Below are 15,976 nucleotides of genomic sequence, written 5' to 3'. Positions count from 1 at the left end.
TTCCCAAAGAACTCATCTCTGTTGCCCTGATTTTGCGGACCTCCTCTGCTGCGAGGGCAGCGTCTTCCATTATTTCCCCCTCCTCTGCCCCTGGAAGGGGGTTTACCACGTGTCCTGAAAGGCTCCTTGGGCTTTTCGGAACCACATCTTTCCTCCCCTTTAACCCTTTGGGCAGGGTCTGGTAGGAGTGGAAAAAACGGACTCCGACTGCAGACAGAGTCTTTCCTTACTGTTCACACCTGGTTAAAGTTTCCTTAACTTTGGGCCAGAAAAGGGACGAGACATCAAAAAGGGTGTTGACAAAGGATGACTTAAAGGGCTCCGCAAAGGAACACAAGCGCATCCAGGAGTGTCTCCCAAGGGCAATTCCTGTACCTGCTGCCCTATTCGTTCCATCAGCTGCATATGACATGAGGCACATGGACGAGTTCACTATGGAACTGAGGGTAGCAAGCTGGGAGGCTACTTTATCTGAAGCTCCTGCAGCTACTGTACCCTGAAGAGTATCTCCAAGCTCTTTTAGGAGATCTCTTTGCAGTGTCATAAAATGTGTGAGATAGTTCAGTGAACGCAGTGCAAAAGCCGCTGAAATGTACATTTGCTTCCCGTATCTATCCATGATCCTAGAATCTCTGTTAGGAGGATGGACAAAGAAGTTTCCGAAATCTCCATTTTGGTGGCTGCCGCCACCACCATGGCATCAACTGGCACTCCCTTGGCAAGAAAAGACTTTTCCTGGGGGGCAGAAATAAATTTATTAGGCCTCCTAGGGACAAGCTCCATGGTGTCCGGAGACTCCCACTCCCTTCGTGAGACCAGCTCCATGAGCTCATCGAAGGGTGGAGACACCCAAGAGATGGAAGGTTGAGACCTGAAAGACTTCAGGAGAACAGACTCGTCTTCAGTAGGGTTGGTGGACTACCAGTCACCCCTCTGCCTAAGGATTTCTAGTATCTCAGCAAATGAGATATCCTCAGAGGGGGACCCTTCTGACTCATCCAAGTCGGTATCAGATGTGAGAGACTCCTGTGGGGAGTCTAAGTGCTTCGTCTTACAGATTCTCTTCCTGGGAACCACATCAGTGGGAACTTCTGGTGAGGTCTTGGAAGAGCAGCGGACACCCAATGGGGTTTCCTGAGGCTCTGGGTCTCTAAGCTTAGAAAGGATTTGTGAAGCAGAAGCGGACACAGATGCTTCTGGGGAGGAGGTAGTCGGACCTGAAGACGCAGATGTCTTGGGAGACATAACTCTCCTTATGGCTTCAAAGGCACCTCTGCACCGATGAGAAGGGACCGCAAGATCCGAAGAAACCATCTAACCCCCAGGCACCGGGACAGTGGGCTCCGAACCAGAGGTAGGAGCCGAGCTCATCCGAGCCGAAGCCCTGAGAGTCAAAGTCGGAACCGACAAGTCAGTCGACTATCCTCCCCGGACCAGACCGGAGAGTGTCTGCTCCTAGACTCCTTGATCGGCACCGAGGAAGTCCAAGTAAATGGAACTGATGGCACTGGAACGATCATCAGGTCTGGGTCAGAAGGACCGTTATAACTCGGAGGAGGAAAAGAAGTCGATGGCAATACAGATTTAGAGTCAGAAACTACCTGGGTCAGAGCCGACAAAAATTTAGCGAACGCTGGTGCCTGTAGCAACTTCTGCACCACACGATCCATATCCAAATTGGACAGGCTAACTGAGGACTGAGATGAATGGATGGATGGAGGTACTGACTGTAGAATAGGGGGACTGGGGACCGGCTCCGAAAAGACAAGATGCTCTGCTCCGAGGGCTGTGGAGCCGACGTCGACTCTTTTTTAGATTTTTTTTTTTTTTTTTTTTTTTTTTACTTCTGAAGAACCAGAAGCCTTGGAAGTCTTACTAGATGAACCCTGGTCACTCAAAGCTTCCTGAAACGATGGTTTAAGAAGTCCTCTATCAATAAGTTTTCTTTTTCTCTCCTGAAGGACTCTGGATGAAAAAGAATGGCAAATGGAGCAGCTTTCCTTTAAGTGCAGGGCTCCAAGGCAATACACACAATTAACATGACTATCCGTGACAGACATTTTCTGTCCACATTTTGGACACTTTTTAAATCCTGACTGAGGATGCTTATCCTTATCCTGGTCAGCCATACTCAAAAATACAGTATGTACTATAAAGAAACACACCCAAGCAATTAGCAAAGTTTAAGCTAAAGCTAAGATAAAGAAGTAAGCCCTAAATAACAAATGGGCTGAATATTAAACTATTCACAAAAACGCACACACATACTCAATAACTACTTATTTAACTACCCATATAATGATTTTAAAGCACACCAAAGGGAAAGGGAATCTTAAAGGCCTACAGAAAAAAATGAGGCCAAAAAAGGGAAGAAATATCTCTAACAATAAGCTATAAAGGCTATCAATATGAAAGATCGTCAAAACTAATTAAAATATCTTTAGAAAAATTTTCTTTTAAAAAACAATTTTCCTAAATAGTTTGAAAAAAAGAGTTATACTGGCCCGAGCTGTGCAAGGAACCTCCGATCTATTGCAGCGACAAACTAGATCTGAGGTAACTCTAGGTGCATCATGGGATAGGGACTTGGCCTTGAGCTGTCAGCAAACCTTGAGCTTTGTAGTAGATCGGCTCTGAACCCATCTGTAAGAATGAACGGCGAGAGAACAACTTCACATTGTAGGTTCTGTAAAACTGAATTGGAAACAGTTGCACACCTCGTTACTGGCTGCAACACACTGATGGCAGAAGGATGATATACTGAAAGGCATAATAATGTGGTGAGACTGTTGCACTGGGGATTGTGCAAATATTATGGCACTGAAGTGGCTGAAAAACACTGGCAACATGAGCCACAAAGCATCATAGAAAATGAAGAAATCTACATCACATGGGATCATCCATTACCAACAGTTCAAAAGAAAGATGCTAGAAAACCAGATATAGTGGTCTAAGAAAAAAGAAGACAAGAGTAGCATTGATCACTGAAATTGCCACACCCAGTGACTGGGTTCCATTCAGAAGCTCGAAATACTGAAATCTCGAATTTCAGTATTTCAAGACCAAGAAGCCGAATCCACATAATAGCGAAAGTTTAGATGTGCGAAATTCAAAACCTCGAATACCGGAGGTTTTGAATTTCGCGCTTCTAAAGTTCTGCTATGGTTATGTATTCAGGTAAGTGTGTGTGTGTGTGTGTGTGTGTGTGTGTGTGTGTGTGTGTGTGTTAAGGGGTTTAGGGCTATGGTGTGTGTCAGTGTGTTTTGTTGCTGTGATGTTTGTGTGCGTAGAGAAAGTAGCTTGTGTGGTGGTGTTTTGTGTGTGTTTGTATGTAGTGCGACCTCTGAGTGAAAATATTTAAGTAGGAGGGTTGTGGGGGGTACAGCCCCCCACATGGGGGGTGTAGGGGGGCTTTGCCCCTCAGCTTTCATGTAGTAGAGTGATAGTGATTGTGTGTGTGTGTGTGTGTGTGGTAAAACCGCGAAATTCAAAACTTCCGGTATTCAAGGTTTTGAATTTCGCGGTTTTTAGTTTTTGTTGTTTTGTGGATTCCACTTCTTGGGCGCGAGATACTGAAATTCGAGATTTCAGTATTTCGAGCTTGTGAAGTGAATCCCAGTGACTACAGTGTCTTGCGTAGAGAGAGACATAAAGTCATAAAATATCAGGATCTGCAAGCAGAAACAAGAGCAATGGGGAAGAAAGATACCCAGACAGTTCCAATAGTAGTAGGAAAAACTGGTCTGATAAAAAATAATTTACAATTGTATTTATTGTATTTAGATATGTTACCAATACATTTAACTCCATACGAACTGCAGAAGGAGTCATTACTGGGCACACTGCAGGTGCTGTGAAGAGCACTACTGGCTGACATCGAAGATTGAAACAATACTAATTTCATGAACTTTAATCGTAGTTTGACTTAGGAATGGGGTCCATTCCCGTCATGGCATTAGAAACCCAAAAGACTTGGAGAAATTAAAAAAATTATATTCATAAAGTCGAAGAAAGTATTCTAAGAACTAAGCCAAAATGGGAATAGAGAAGGAGACTCTACCAATAGGGATGACTGCAATTAGGGATACAGACAATAGGCAAGAAGAGACTGAAATTTATTGGCAAAAACTGGCAAAGGAACCAAGGTATCGGGAGCAAATAACTAGAGAAGGAAAGGTAACAGAATGGGAAGACGCCAAGAACTTAATCTGGACTGCAGGTTAGAGATTGCCTTCCCTGTCAAGGGCTGATATCAGAGTACAAGCAAAGAAAAAGAAATAGGGGGGTCCTAAATGAAAGATCAGCACTGGTAGATTTTTTAGTAGAATCTAGAACAGAAGCTGCTGTTAAGAAAGGAATAATTAGAAGAGCATATAAAATATTGCATTACAACCATAAGAATCAATAAAAGGAGGTTAGAAAGGATTTGGGAAGAGAGAATTGATAAGCAATTCACAAAAAAAAATGGTGGGATATTTGTATGTCTCCCAAATATTCAACAAAGTCTAAAAGATTTACGATTTTTGCTTGCAAGTGTTTATATAGGTATTTTTATACCCCAAGTAGATTCCAAAGAATTTTTCCTCAGGTAGACAGCAAATGTTGGAGGTGTGATGTGGAAGAAAGAGGTAACTGTGAACATATTTTCTGGGAGTGTAATGATTTGGCAGACTTTAAAGAGTCCCTGCAGACTGCTCTGTAGGAGATGCTGGGTGAGCAAATTGGTGTAACTAATTAAGTGATTTTTTTGGGCTATGCTACATAAGCAGAACTGCCTAGAGATAGTAAGGTCTTGCCAAGTCTGATTATGATGGCTGCCAAAAAAGCAATTACTAGAAAATGGAAATCAAAGTTTAAACCAACTTTACTAGAAGTATCGAAGACAGTAACAGAAATAAAACAACTAGAACTGGGACCTTTTGAAAAGGGTAGGAGCAAATTTCAAAGGAAAAAAATTAGAGAAGTGTGGGATCAATACATGCAGAGGAGAAATGAGGTTTAAATGATGGCAGGAAATGAATGCACTATGTAACGGTCGACTGACAATGGCTGGATATATTATAAGTGATGTATAATGTTTGCAGCTACAGCTATGTCGGCATGGTTCGTAATGTACAATGTTTGCAAAAGAGATTGTGTTGGCATGGTTTATTTTCATTTATATAAATATAAGACTGCTATGTTATATATGATAATTTAATAAAGATATTTCTTGTTTAAAAAACACTAGGAGAATGGCAGGCTTAAAAAGGAGGGGGAGATATGGTACGTTTATTACTTTTTGGACAAATTATTATACTTGGATAGTTTTTTTTTTCTTTTAAATGTGTCTGACCCTTAAACACAGTGCTGTAAGCAAGGCAAGGGTCGAGTGAATGGGACACCTGCCTCATGTGCCAATTTGTAGGGGATGCAAAGTATTTATTTACAAAAATAAATGTTTAAGAGGTCACAGTCACTTAACAGACAGTTATAAACTGTCAAAACTTCCTTTTTTTTAAATTAGTTAAAAAACCTTTAAAATCTAAAAAAAGAACACCTATGATCATTTGTAAAAAGTTTGACAAAAATCTGATTTACAAACTTTCTACAAAAAATCTGATTTACAAACTTTCTACAAAAAGAAATAAACAAATCAAAGCTAATTCTGCCCCATGGCTGACCAAAGAAACTAAACAAATTATGCGTCACAGAGACAAATCCTGGAAACTCTATCAGAAAAATAAACTGCCCTCTGCCTTGCTCCAATATACCCAACTCTGCAACCAAGTAAAAAAACTTATTACCAAGGACAAAAAAAAACTACTATAATAAACTTCAGTCCAACAACAATAAGAACCCAAAACAATTCTGGAAATCAGTCAACTCCCTTCTCCATCCTGGATCACAGAACAATCCCTGCCCTGACCCTAATCTATCTGACAGTGAACTGAGCTCCTATTCCAACACCTTCTTTACTGAATCCATAGCTAAACTAACTAAAACATTCCCAAATAAGAACCCACCTCACTCCCTCTTCACAACGCCCAACAACCCAAACAGCAATCCCCTTAATTTCCATCTCAAACCTGTTTCCACCAGTTTTATAAAAAAGCTTCTATCCAAGCTAAAGCCATGCTCTAATGCCTCTGACAACATTCCCTCCTCCTTCCTCAAACATGCAGTTGAAGGTATTGCTCTCCCAATTAGTATTCTGATTAATAGATCCTTAAATGAGTCATACGTACCGAAACTCTGGCGTTCAGCCTACATTCTACCTCTTCACAAAGGAAGCAAAAACACCACTATTTCCAACTTCCGCCCCATCGCCCTACTCTCTCCAATATCTAAAATTCTAGAAAAATGTGTCCACCACCAACGTTTGCCTTATCTAATTCAGAATCACCTCCTAACACCCATCCAGCATGGCTTCTGTCCTGGCCACAGTATCATAACTACCTTACTAGCCTTCCTAGAAACTGTCAATCAAGCACGAGACTCTGGACTCATTGTATCCACAGTACTGCTACATCTTTCGAAAGCCTTTGACACCATCTCCCATACGCACCTTCTTCATCATCTGACTAACCTCAATTGCTCCCCTAATACTCTATCCTGGTTCTCCAGTTACCTATCTGACAGATCTCAAGCTGTCAAATGGAAGAACTCCTCCCTCTTCCTTCTTGCCTACACCTACTGGCGTTCCTCAGGGGTCCATCCTTGGATCCATGCTTTTCAACATCTTTATAAATAACCTTCACACCGTCATCCCTGACACCACGGTCATCCAATATGCAGATGACTCTACCTTGGTCTGTTCCGCCCCCAACTTTCCTGAACTTCTGACCAAAACTCAATTAGCCTTTTCCACTACAGAGAACTGGATGCACCAAAACTACCTTTCACTCAACTCCAATAAATCTAAAATACTAATTTTCCTCCCCTCCAAGGTAACCTCCTTGGACAAAAACACTTTCAATGTCCTAAGCCAAATTAACACTGCCATTGAAGTGGTCCCCTCTGCAAAACTCCTTGGCATTACCATAGATGAAAACCTCAAATTTGATGTTCACATACAACAAAACATAAAGAAAACCCACCAAAAGCTAGGTATGCTATATAGGAACAATCATTTTCTTTCCAACTCCTCTAGGCATACCCTGGAAATCACCTACCTCCTACCTTCTCTTCTATATGGAGCCCATCTTCTAACCAATCTGTCTGCTACCAACACCTCTAAGCTTGCTACAATAAGATCTCTAAATTTGCCACCAAATCCAAAACATCAACTAACCACTGCCTCAGCCTACAATCTCTGAACTGGTTAGAACTCCCTAACCACCTAGACTATCTGCAACTAACCACCGCTCACAAACTAATATTCTCCCCTGATATATGCCCAGCCTTAAAGAACATCCTTCCTCCATACATCCCAAACAGATCACTAAGATCTGAACACCAAAACCTAATCTCCATTCACAAACCCAAATGTCCCGCTGGCCAGCTTCTACTCTCCTTCTCTCTAGGTAAAAAATGGAACTCTCTGCCTCCTTCTCTTAGGACCATACCCAACATTGAATCCTTCAAGACCCAACTTTTCCTACACCTATCTTCTAAATGGAAATGCTCCTGCTTTCACCCCGCATAAATTCTAGGGATTCCCCACTAAGCTCTCCCTACCCCCACTCCACTATACTCTCATACTTATTCTTATTGTTCCAAAGAACCAGAACTAGCAGACTTTAATTGACTCCAAGCATGTAAATATTGTAATCATCTGAAGAAAAAAAAATACATATATTTCTGTTGTTAAACTGTCTCATAATGTATATAACACTTTGCAATTCCTGAATATATTAATCCTACTCTTGTATTTCACTTTGTAACCTTTAATTGTATTTTGCAACCTTTATTGTATTGTATTGCTCATGGAGCTTTTCTCCCCGGGCCGCCACTGAAAATGGGCACTTCTTGGCCCAGTGGACTTCCCCGGTAATCAAACTGATAATAAATAAATATCACAATGGCAGTTGCTTAATGACCGCCACTAGGCTAACCACCACCACTGTCTTTACAAGTCTAACCATGCAATCCAACCCAGTTTAATCACAGTCTTCCCTGGATGCCTACATAGTGAGGTATATGTTAGTAAAGGGGCAGCAAAGGGATATGTGGTAGGGGGTATGTTAGCTAGGGATTCATTTACTTACTGTCAAACTAGTAAATGCTAGTGTCAAACTGTTCTTAAGAAGTTTGACAATTTACAAGATGTCATTATACAATAACCACTGCAATCACTTAAAGATAGTGGGTGGCAACTGGGTGTGCTTCCTAGGGCACTGAATTCTGTTGCTACAGTCCTGATTAAACAGGCTTTTGTCCTTGTCTTTTCAAAGTTAAAGAATCTCCAGAATGTGAGGGGTATACACAAAACTAGGGAAGAAAACATTCTGATGGAGCAGTTTTCCAGTTTTCACTAGCTTTCAGTCTTGCATCCCAAAGCAACTAATGTCTTAATGTATCCAATAAAAATACTTTTTGTTTTTATAGTGTGTGTGTGTGTGTGTGTGTGTGTGTGTGTGTGTGTGTGTGTGTGCGTGCGCATAACACACAGTCCTACACAGCTTATGTTAGTATCTGAAGGTGCTAGCTCATCAATCTCTTCCTGAAAAATTCTTCCATTTAAATGGAGGTATGCTACAGGTACACAGAATCCATACGGGAAACAAAGAAATATATTTTTTTTCACCTTGCAGTCAATGGAATTTTCCAGTCTAGGTCATATACAGGTGTCAGGGCAGTTATTTACTTCAGGTGACCTTAAATGCCCACAAGTTTGAGTAAACTTTTTGACTGCTGCTATACATCTAATGCCTTTAACTAAGCAGAAATGCTGTTCTAATGCACTTCTGTACTTAAATAACAATTTTATATTTGGTACTATAGCTTATGGTTAGAGAAACTTTCTGGCCACTGAATTAGGGATGGTCAACTGCAATCATGCCACACTGACCTGCTTTAAATAAGCTAAAAGCTACCAAAGACACTGATTATGCAATAATAATGCTATATGTTGTGAGCAAGCTGCTTCCCATGGTCCAAGGTTTGAGTCTTTCAGTCTCCATCTGCCTAACCGTTTGACTCTGAGTACGTCACATAACCAGAAAGTGCTCTCAGGATCAGTCTAAGAAAGGTGAATGTGGATCAGTGCTCTTCTTCAGTTAAGAAATACAAATTCAATCAATCAATCTTGCATTACACAACTTTCCTTATGTACATGACAGCATGTGAAAGACTTCATAAATGAAGGAGGAATTGATGAAAAATGTGGCTTAATCTTAACAGACTCAGAATTCACCCTCAACTCACAGGAACACTGAGCTATCCAAATTTTAATTAGTTCAGATTTGTATGCAGATTCACTTAAATAAACTCATGTGCAAAGAGATAAACTGGAGAGCTACAACTATTTTCAAGTTATGCCTGAAAACATGACAATCTTCTCATTAAACTTATAGCACAAGTCTGCTTAAAGAGTGAATTAAGTTAACTTGTAGCTGTCAAAAATGCTAAACTACACTTCTGTACCATTTCAGGGTACTATTATATAAAGTAATGCAAGATCCCACAACTCAGGGGATAACCCACTGACAGGCATTAGCAAGACTGATAAAATCACAGAGTAAAACATACCTGTTTTAGGGGCAGAACTAAAGATTGACATGGCATCTTTCCCTTCAGGCACTGGTGTGGTATGGCCAACTGGAAGAATTTCCTTACTACCAAATCCATCTTCAGGCTGAAAAGAAGCAAACAATTAGTTGGGAGGATGTTTTAAGTAATGACTATGCAGTGATGTAATGAAGGTGAAGTTGGAAAAGAAATTAACCTTAACACTGTAAGGCAAACACAGATGAACATTAAAACATTACATAAAATGTATTCAATTGATACTGTACTTGAAGTAAAAGATACATGGACTCTTGTAATGATACCACAGTGTAATATAAAACGGGAAGACATACTCTCATGACTTCTATGCTGTACAGCAAGCAAAAAAAAGAACAAATACAACAACAAAAAATGCATGTAGTACATGGAACACTCTGACTGCACTCCAAGGTAACTGTTGTATCCAGGTTTTTAAGTAAAACTGATACAACAAGCTTGTTACAGCAATAACCTTAAGCAAGAATCTTTTTTTAATATTTTTATGAAATCATAACTTACACAGTGATGTAGATATGCATGCATTAGCAGCCACAGTGACATTTTCATTATGTTCATACAACATACATATGTTTTCCTTTTAATAATTATCATTTACACCAACATTACATACATTTGCTAAATTCATGCCTTCCTTAAAGTACCACACTTTCCCCTGAACATGTACTGTTTCCAGAAATTCCATTTATTTCTATGTAATTTGCTTCTCTTTTCTGAAGATCCCACTTCCAGTTCTTTTATCTCCTTTACAATACTCAATACATCAGTTACAGTGGTTTAGATTGCAATGTTAATTTTTTAGAAATTTTTTTTTTTGGCAGCCAATTGCATTAAATGTACTGAGGCCTTAAGACGATTAGGCAATTCAGATCCTGTTCAAAAATAATAATTTCCTTCATTACAACCATTTGCTCCACCAACATTTCTGACAAAGTACCCTGTACAGAATTTTAAAAATCTGCCAGACATTTAAAACCCCATAAAGCATATTCCTACTTACCTTTCTCTTCCCCACCACATGTTCAGCATATGCTATCTACCCAAGGAAAAATTCTCTGAAGACTGCTTGCGGAATAAAAATAAATGAACAAACACTTCCAAAAACAAAAGTCCTAAATCTCCTGGACTTTGTTGCACACTTAAGAGCCATACATATGACCTCTCACTGTTCCTTTGTTAAAGCTCCATTGCAGTCTCTCTTCCCAATTTCTTCTACCTTCCTCTGACTGATTTGTTATTTTATCACCTTTATTAAATTATCACTTAAAACACAAGTGCACATACATTAATAGAAAAGAAAAACACATTAACATTTTTCATTTACATGCATTACACATTACATTACATAAATTGCTCAGTTCCTGGCTTTAGTTAAATCTCATTCCTCCTCCTGAACATTATTTTGCATGTACTGTTCCCACAAATTCAACTTACTTCTCTCTAACTTGCTCCTTCCTTTTTCTAAAGACCCCACCTCCAGTTCTTGTATCTCCTTTGCAGTATTTTACTAGATCAATTACAGATGGTTTACATTTTGATTTCCATTTAACAGTAATTTATTTTTGGGCAGCCAATAGCATTAACAAGGCCATACTATGTCTAGGCAATTCAGATCCTATGACCTAGCTCAAAAGAATAATTTCCTTAATTACAACCATTTGTTCCTTAAACACTGCTGACAAAGCACTCTGTAGGGAATTTTTAAAATCTGCTAAATATAGTTACACCCCAAAAAAAAATGTACCTGCTTATCGCTCTGTCTCCCTTTCCCATCACAACACCAGCACTTATCTACCTAAAGAAAAATGCTCTGAAAAGTCTACTTGGGGTATAAAAATACCTATGAAAACACTTCCAAGCAAAATCCTAAACCTTCAAAACTATAAAGATATCTTCCCTTTGTTGTTTTGTAAATTGCCCTTCCAGTTGCTCTTATCAATCTTTCTTGACCTCCTCTGAGTGATTCTTACAGTTATGCAATATTTTATATGCTTTGCTAATTATTTCTTTTTTTACTCAAATGTTATTTAAATGCATAAAAAACAATAAGATACAATACACAACAACTATTTAGAATGTATACATATGCCTGAGATAATGAATGAAACATACGTTAATTAAATAAAACATCTGTTTGTAAAAAATAAATAAATAAAATTACTTTTTAAAGAGTTTGAATCACTTTGGAAAGTCTCAATGAGAGATGAAACCTTTATCTAAGGATTGTTGATGAAGCTCTTTGGATGAATTCTTAGTTCTTTTGTTCTGGTTTCTTTAGATACCACTTCTTTCAACAAAGTCAGGAAATAATCAATACTTGGACAGTTGACAGAATTCCACTTTCTAGTGATATATTTTCTAGCTACAATTAGAATTGTGCATGAAAGACATTTAATTTTGTCCATACTAAAACCTGCATACATATTAAAGAAGATTATTGTTTTGGTTAATGGAAATGAATCTGAAAACAAACCTTTAAGAAAATCATCACTGTTTCCACAGTGCTGCCTTAAATTGGGACAGTCATACAAAATATGAAACCAATCTGTTTTACAAGGTTCTAAGCAACTCCAACAAATGACATTTTCAGATTTACTAAACGGCTATTTTGTCTGGAGTGAAAAAGGCTCTACTGAGAAATTTCCAAGTCAAAGTGCTCCAATGTTGAACCAGGGAAGTAGATTTAAGAGAGGATAACATTTTAGCCTTCTCCAACTGATAATTATTGGAATAGAGACATTTAATTATATATAATTATATATATCGAGTGTTTAGAAGTTAAAGTGGACTTATATTTTATTAGCATGCCATATAATTTGAATGCGATGTTACCGGTTTTAAAATGGTTACGCAATACTTCAGATAAACAGAATATTAAGGAGGGTTGATCCAGAAAAGTTTAGTTTTTAATGATTCTGCAAAGATCTTGTGTACAGGTTAGTATGGTTTGTAATAATAATAACAACCAATCTTGAGATGACAAACCATATTCATCAATAATTTGTTGAGTATCTAATATGTTTAGATTCTTTATACAGTGTTGTCAGCAAGTAAAATTCCTGCCTTCCCATGCATTAAAAGTGTTAAAGTGCAACTTATCTAGAAAAGACTTTGTGATTTTGAAAGGGATTAGTACATTGAACCAGATTTTAGCATCCACATTAGAATTAAAACAATTCCTAAAATTGTTAAAAATGGCAGCTGTTCAAGACTCAACTGACAATTCTATCAGAATTGGTTTTGGTCTTTCACTTAGCACTTCCCTATACTTCTCTCTTTTGCCTAAACTCTACTTGCTCGCATCCCACGTTATTGACTTTCCTGCTTTAGTTATTTGCTCCAAATACCTTGGTTCCTTTGCTATTTTTTCCAGTCCCCTCTAAACCTACTTTCTGTACCTACCTTGTTCTCATCCTTACTGGCAATATCTCCTTTCTCCATTTACTTATTAGCAGAGATTTTAGAATACTTTCTATTACATTATGAATATAATATTCTGTATGACTTTTTCCCTAAGGATCTGCAACCCAATTCCTACTCTCTCCATATTTCAAACTCCTCCCCTGTTTCAAGATCTTTAGAAAATTATAGGAATAAATTACACAGAAAAAAATGGAAACTGTGGGAAGAATACATGCAGAAAAATGTTTTGGAGGAGAAATGAGGTTTACGAGAAGGCAGGAATTGAATAATTTACATAATGTTGCTTAAATTACAGGATATATAAAAAAGTTATGTAGTCACCATAACGTTCCATCTGAGTTGCCCACCTTTATTTATCCTTGACCGAAGGGTTCGGTTCAGAGAATCTGAACCATCTCACCCGTTCCTACAGCTTGCACAGGCCAAAAACTCTCCAGCTTCAACCCTACTCACAATGCATCTCTCTTAGTTACCTCAGATTGAGTTGTGGTGGTGCTGCGGTAGCGTTGTCGCCTCACAGTAAGATGTTGTCCTGTTCGATTCGTAGCTAAAGCGTTTTCTGTGTGGAGACATGTGTGAATGGGCGTACCTTCGTTGAAGGTTGTGCGTCAGGGCTGGCAACTCGGTACGTAAAAATCTACTGCCAATCATTAGCGGACCGGAGTTCCACTGTGGCGATCCCTAATTGGGAAAAGCCGAAAGATACAACAAACAGAAGGCCTGACGAAAACCATATCTGTTATGTAACACAAGTCAAAACAGAGAGGTATGTGCCACATCCGTTCCACCAAAGGACATTCGAAAGGCTGGGGGAAGGAGGGAGGGGAGTCAATTATAAAAGAAGATGGACAACTCAGACTAAACATTATGGTGAGTACATAACGTATTTATCTGAAGTTGTCAATCTTCATTTTATCCTTGACCAATGGGACAGAGTCCCCAGCATCCTCAGATCTTGGGCGGACTCAAGGAAGGATATTCCTGAACACCACTGAACCAAAGGATGCTTTTCCCCTGTAGACCAGATCCAATATGTAATAAGTAATAAAGGTATGAGAAGAAGCCCAAGTTCCTGCTGAACAAATCTCATTCATGGAATCTCGAGACTGAAAAACTGCTGATGTAGCTATAGATCTTGTATAGTGAGCCTTTACAGGTCTAGGCAAATCAGTTTTCTTCTTGTTATAAAGGAAGGATATACAGTCTTTTAGCCATCTGGCTAAAGTTACTTTGCTGACTGGTCTGACAATTTTGGTACTTGAGAAGGAAACAAACAATTTTCGAATATCTTTTGTTCTGTGCAGGTAAAAATGTAACTGTCTATGAACATCTAGTAAATATAGGCAGTATTCTCCTTCATTGGAAAAGTTGTGAAAGAATACTGGAAGATTAACAGTCTGACTAATATTAGTGTCTGACACTACCTTAGGAAGACAAGAGGCAACTCTGTCTTTGTAAAAAATAAAGTATGGTGGCTTACAAGATAAAGCCTGAATTTCGGAAGTCCTCCTGGCAGAAGTTATTGCTATCAGGAATAAGGTTTTCCAAGATAAATACTTTAGGTCACATTCAGCAGAAGGTCCAAGGGGATTGGCTAAGTTTGGATAAGTTTCTGGTGTCATTCTAAGGGGATCCAGTACCTGTCTGCCTGGGATGAAATGATTGACAGACCTCGATGCTTTGTCAGAGATGGCCTACATCTGTCACTCCTGGGCTTCCAGATACTGGCTAAGGCTCTTGCCACCCCTATACTGCCTTTGTTAGGCGGTGTTCCAAAGACCAAGTTACCACCGTAACAGCTACAAACAAAAGCAATCTGCTCAACGCTAGAAGTCTAAATCTCAAAATGCACTCGCTCGAAGCACTCCTTAAAATGGAGAACACTGACATTTGTGCTGTAACAGAGACCTGGTTCAAGACAGCAAAAAGCACCCCTGCACTACTAGGCTATAGCTCATTCCACACCTTTCGGCCCCAGAACCTGGACTGAAGCTCCAAAGGCGGCGGTGGTCTTTCCATATTCATAAAAGATGTGCACACCTCCAGACTAGTAGCCCAACATAACGCATCTGAGATACTTCAGGTGCAGCTAACACTGGGTAAGACAGCGATTCAGGTCACAGCCTGCTATAGGTCCCCAACTATGTCCTAAGACTCACACTCCACGTTCCTAAGCACCCTGGAGAATATTAGGGTCCAACCTAAAAACTCTCATACTGGGCGACTTCAACTACCCCTCCATTAACTGGGAAAACTACTCATGTACCAATACACTTGCCCAACGCTTTCTGGAATTCATTAATTCCAATGCCCTGGACCAGCTCGTTCTTACTCGCACTAGAAGTAGCAACATCCTTGGCCTGGTCATTACTAACATGGGCGACCACTGCTCTACACCAATAGTCAATTCCTCCCTGGTTAGATACGACCACAAACAAATCACCTTGGAAATCCACCCCCCCCCCCACACACACAAAGGTAACCACCATGAAAAACTTCTCCAAAGCTAACTTTGGTCTCCTAAAAACAGAGTTGGCTAATTTCATGGCACCCATGCAAATGGGAGAATGACCGCCGAATCATACACCAGTGCACTGTACGAACATGTACACAAATGCATAGATCTCACCATACCCAATAGAAACAAGGCACTCTCCTCAAAAAAAGGAAGCCAATCTCGTGGTCCCCTGCCATAAACAAACTCTACAACAAAAGGAGGAAACTGATGCAGAATAAGGTGAAGTCCCAAGACTTGAAAAACTCCCTTATCAGGCTCAACAAAAGGTGGTAATCCCTCATCAAATCCTCTAAAGCTAGCTATGAAAACATAATTGCAATAGATAGT

At 39.5% G+C, this 15,976-nt stretch overlaps 1 protein-coding gene across 4 annotated transcripts in view; it reads right to left on the bottom strand.

Annotated features, from left to right (window-relative positions):
• MED13L (mediator complex subunit 13L) overlaps positions 1–15,976 on the bottom strand; it is a 3,068,540-nt gene that overhangs the window by 1,048,310 nt on the left and 2,004,254 nt on the right. For all 4 annotated transcript variants that reach the window (XM_044068259.1, XM_044068260.1, XM_044068261.1 and 1 more), the window contains exon 12: positions 9,673–9,778. In XM_044068259.1, the coding sequence (XP_043924194.1) occupies positions 9,673–9,778 (106 nt within the window). The remainder of the gene's footprint in view (positions 1–9,672; positions 9,779–15,976) is intronic.

This window comes from Protopterus annectens, chromosome 4.part0 (genome assembly GCF_019279795.1).
Source record: "Protopterus annectens isolate FY-2018-M chromosome 4.part0, PAN1.0, whole genome shotgun sequence".
NCBI lineage: Eukaryota > Metazoa > Chordata > Ceratodontiformes > Protopteridae > Protopterus > Protopterus annectens.
The sequence above is the reverse complement of the archived record's forward strand: the minus strand, read 5'-3'. Positions and strand labels throughout refer to the sequence as shown.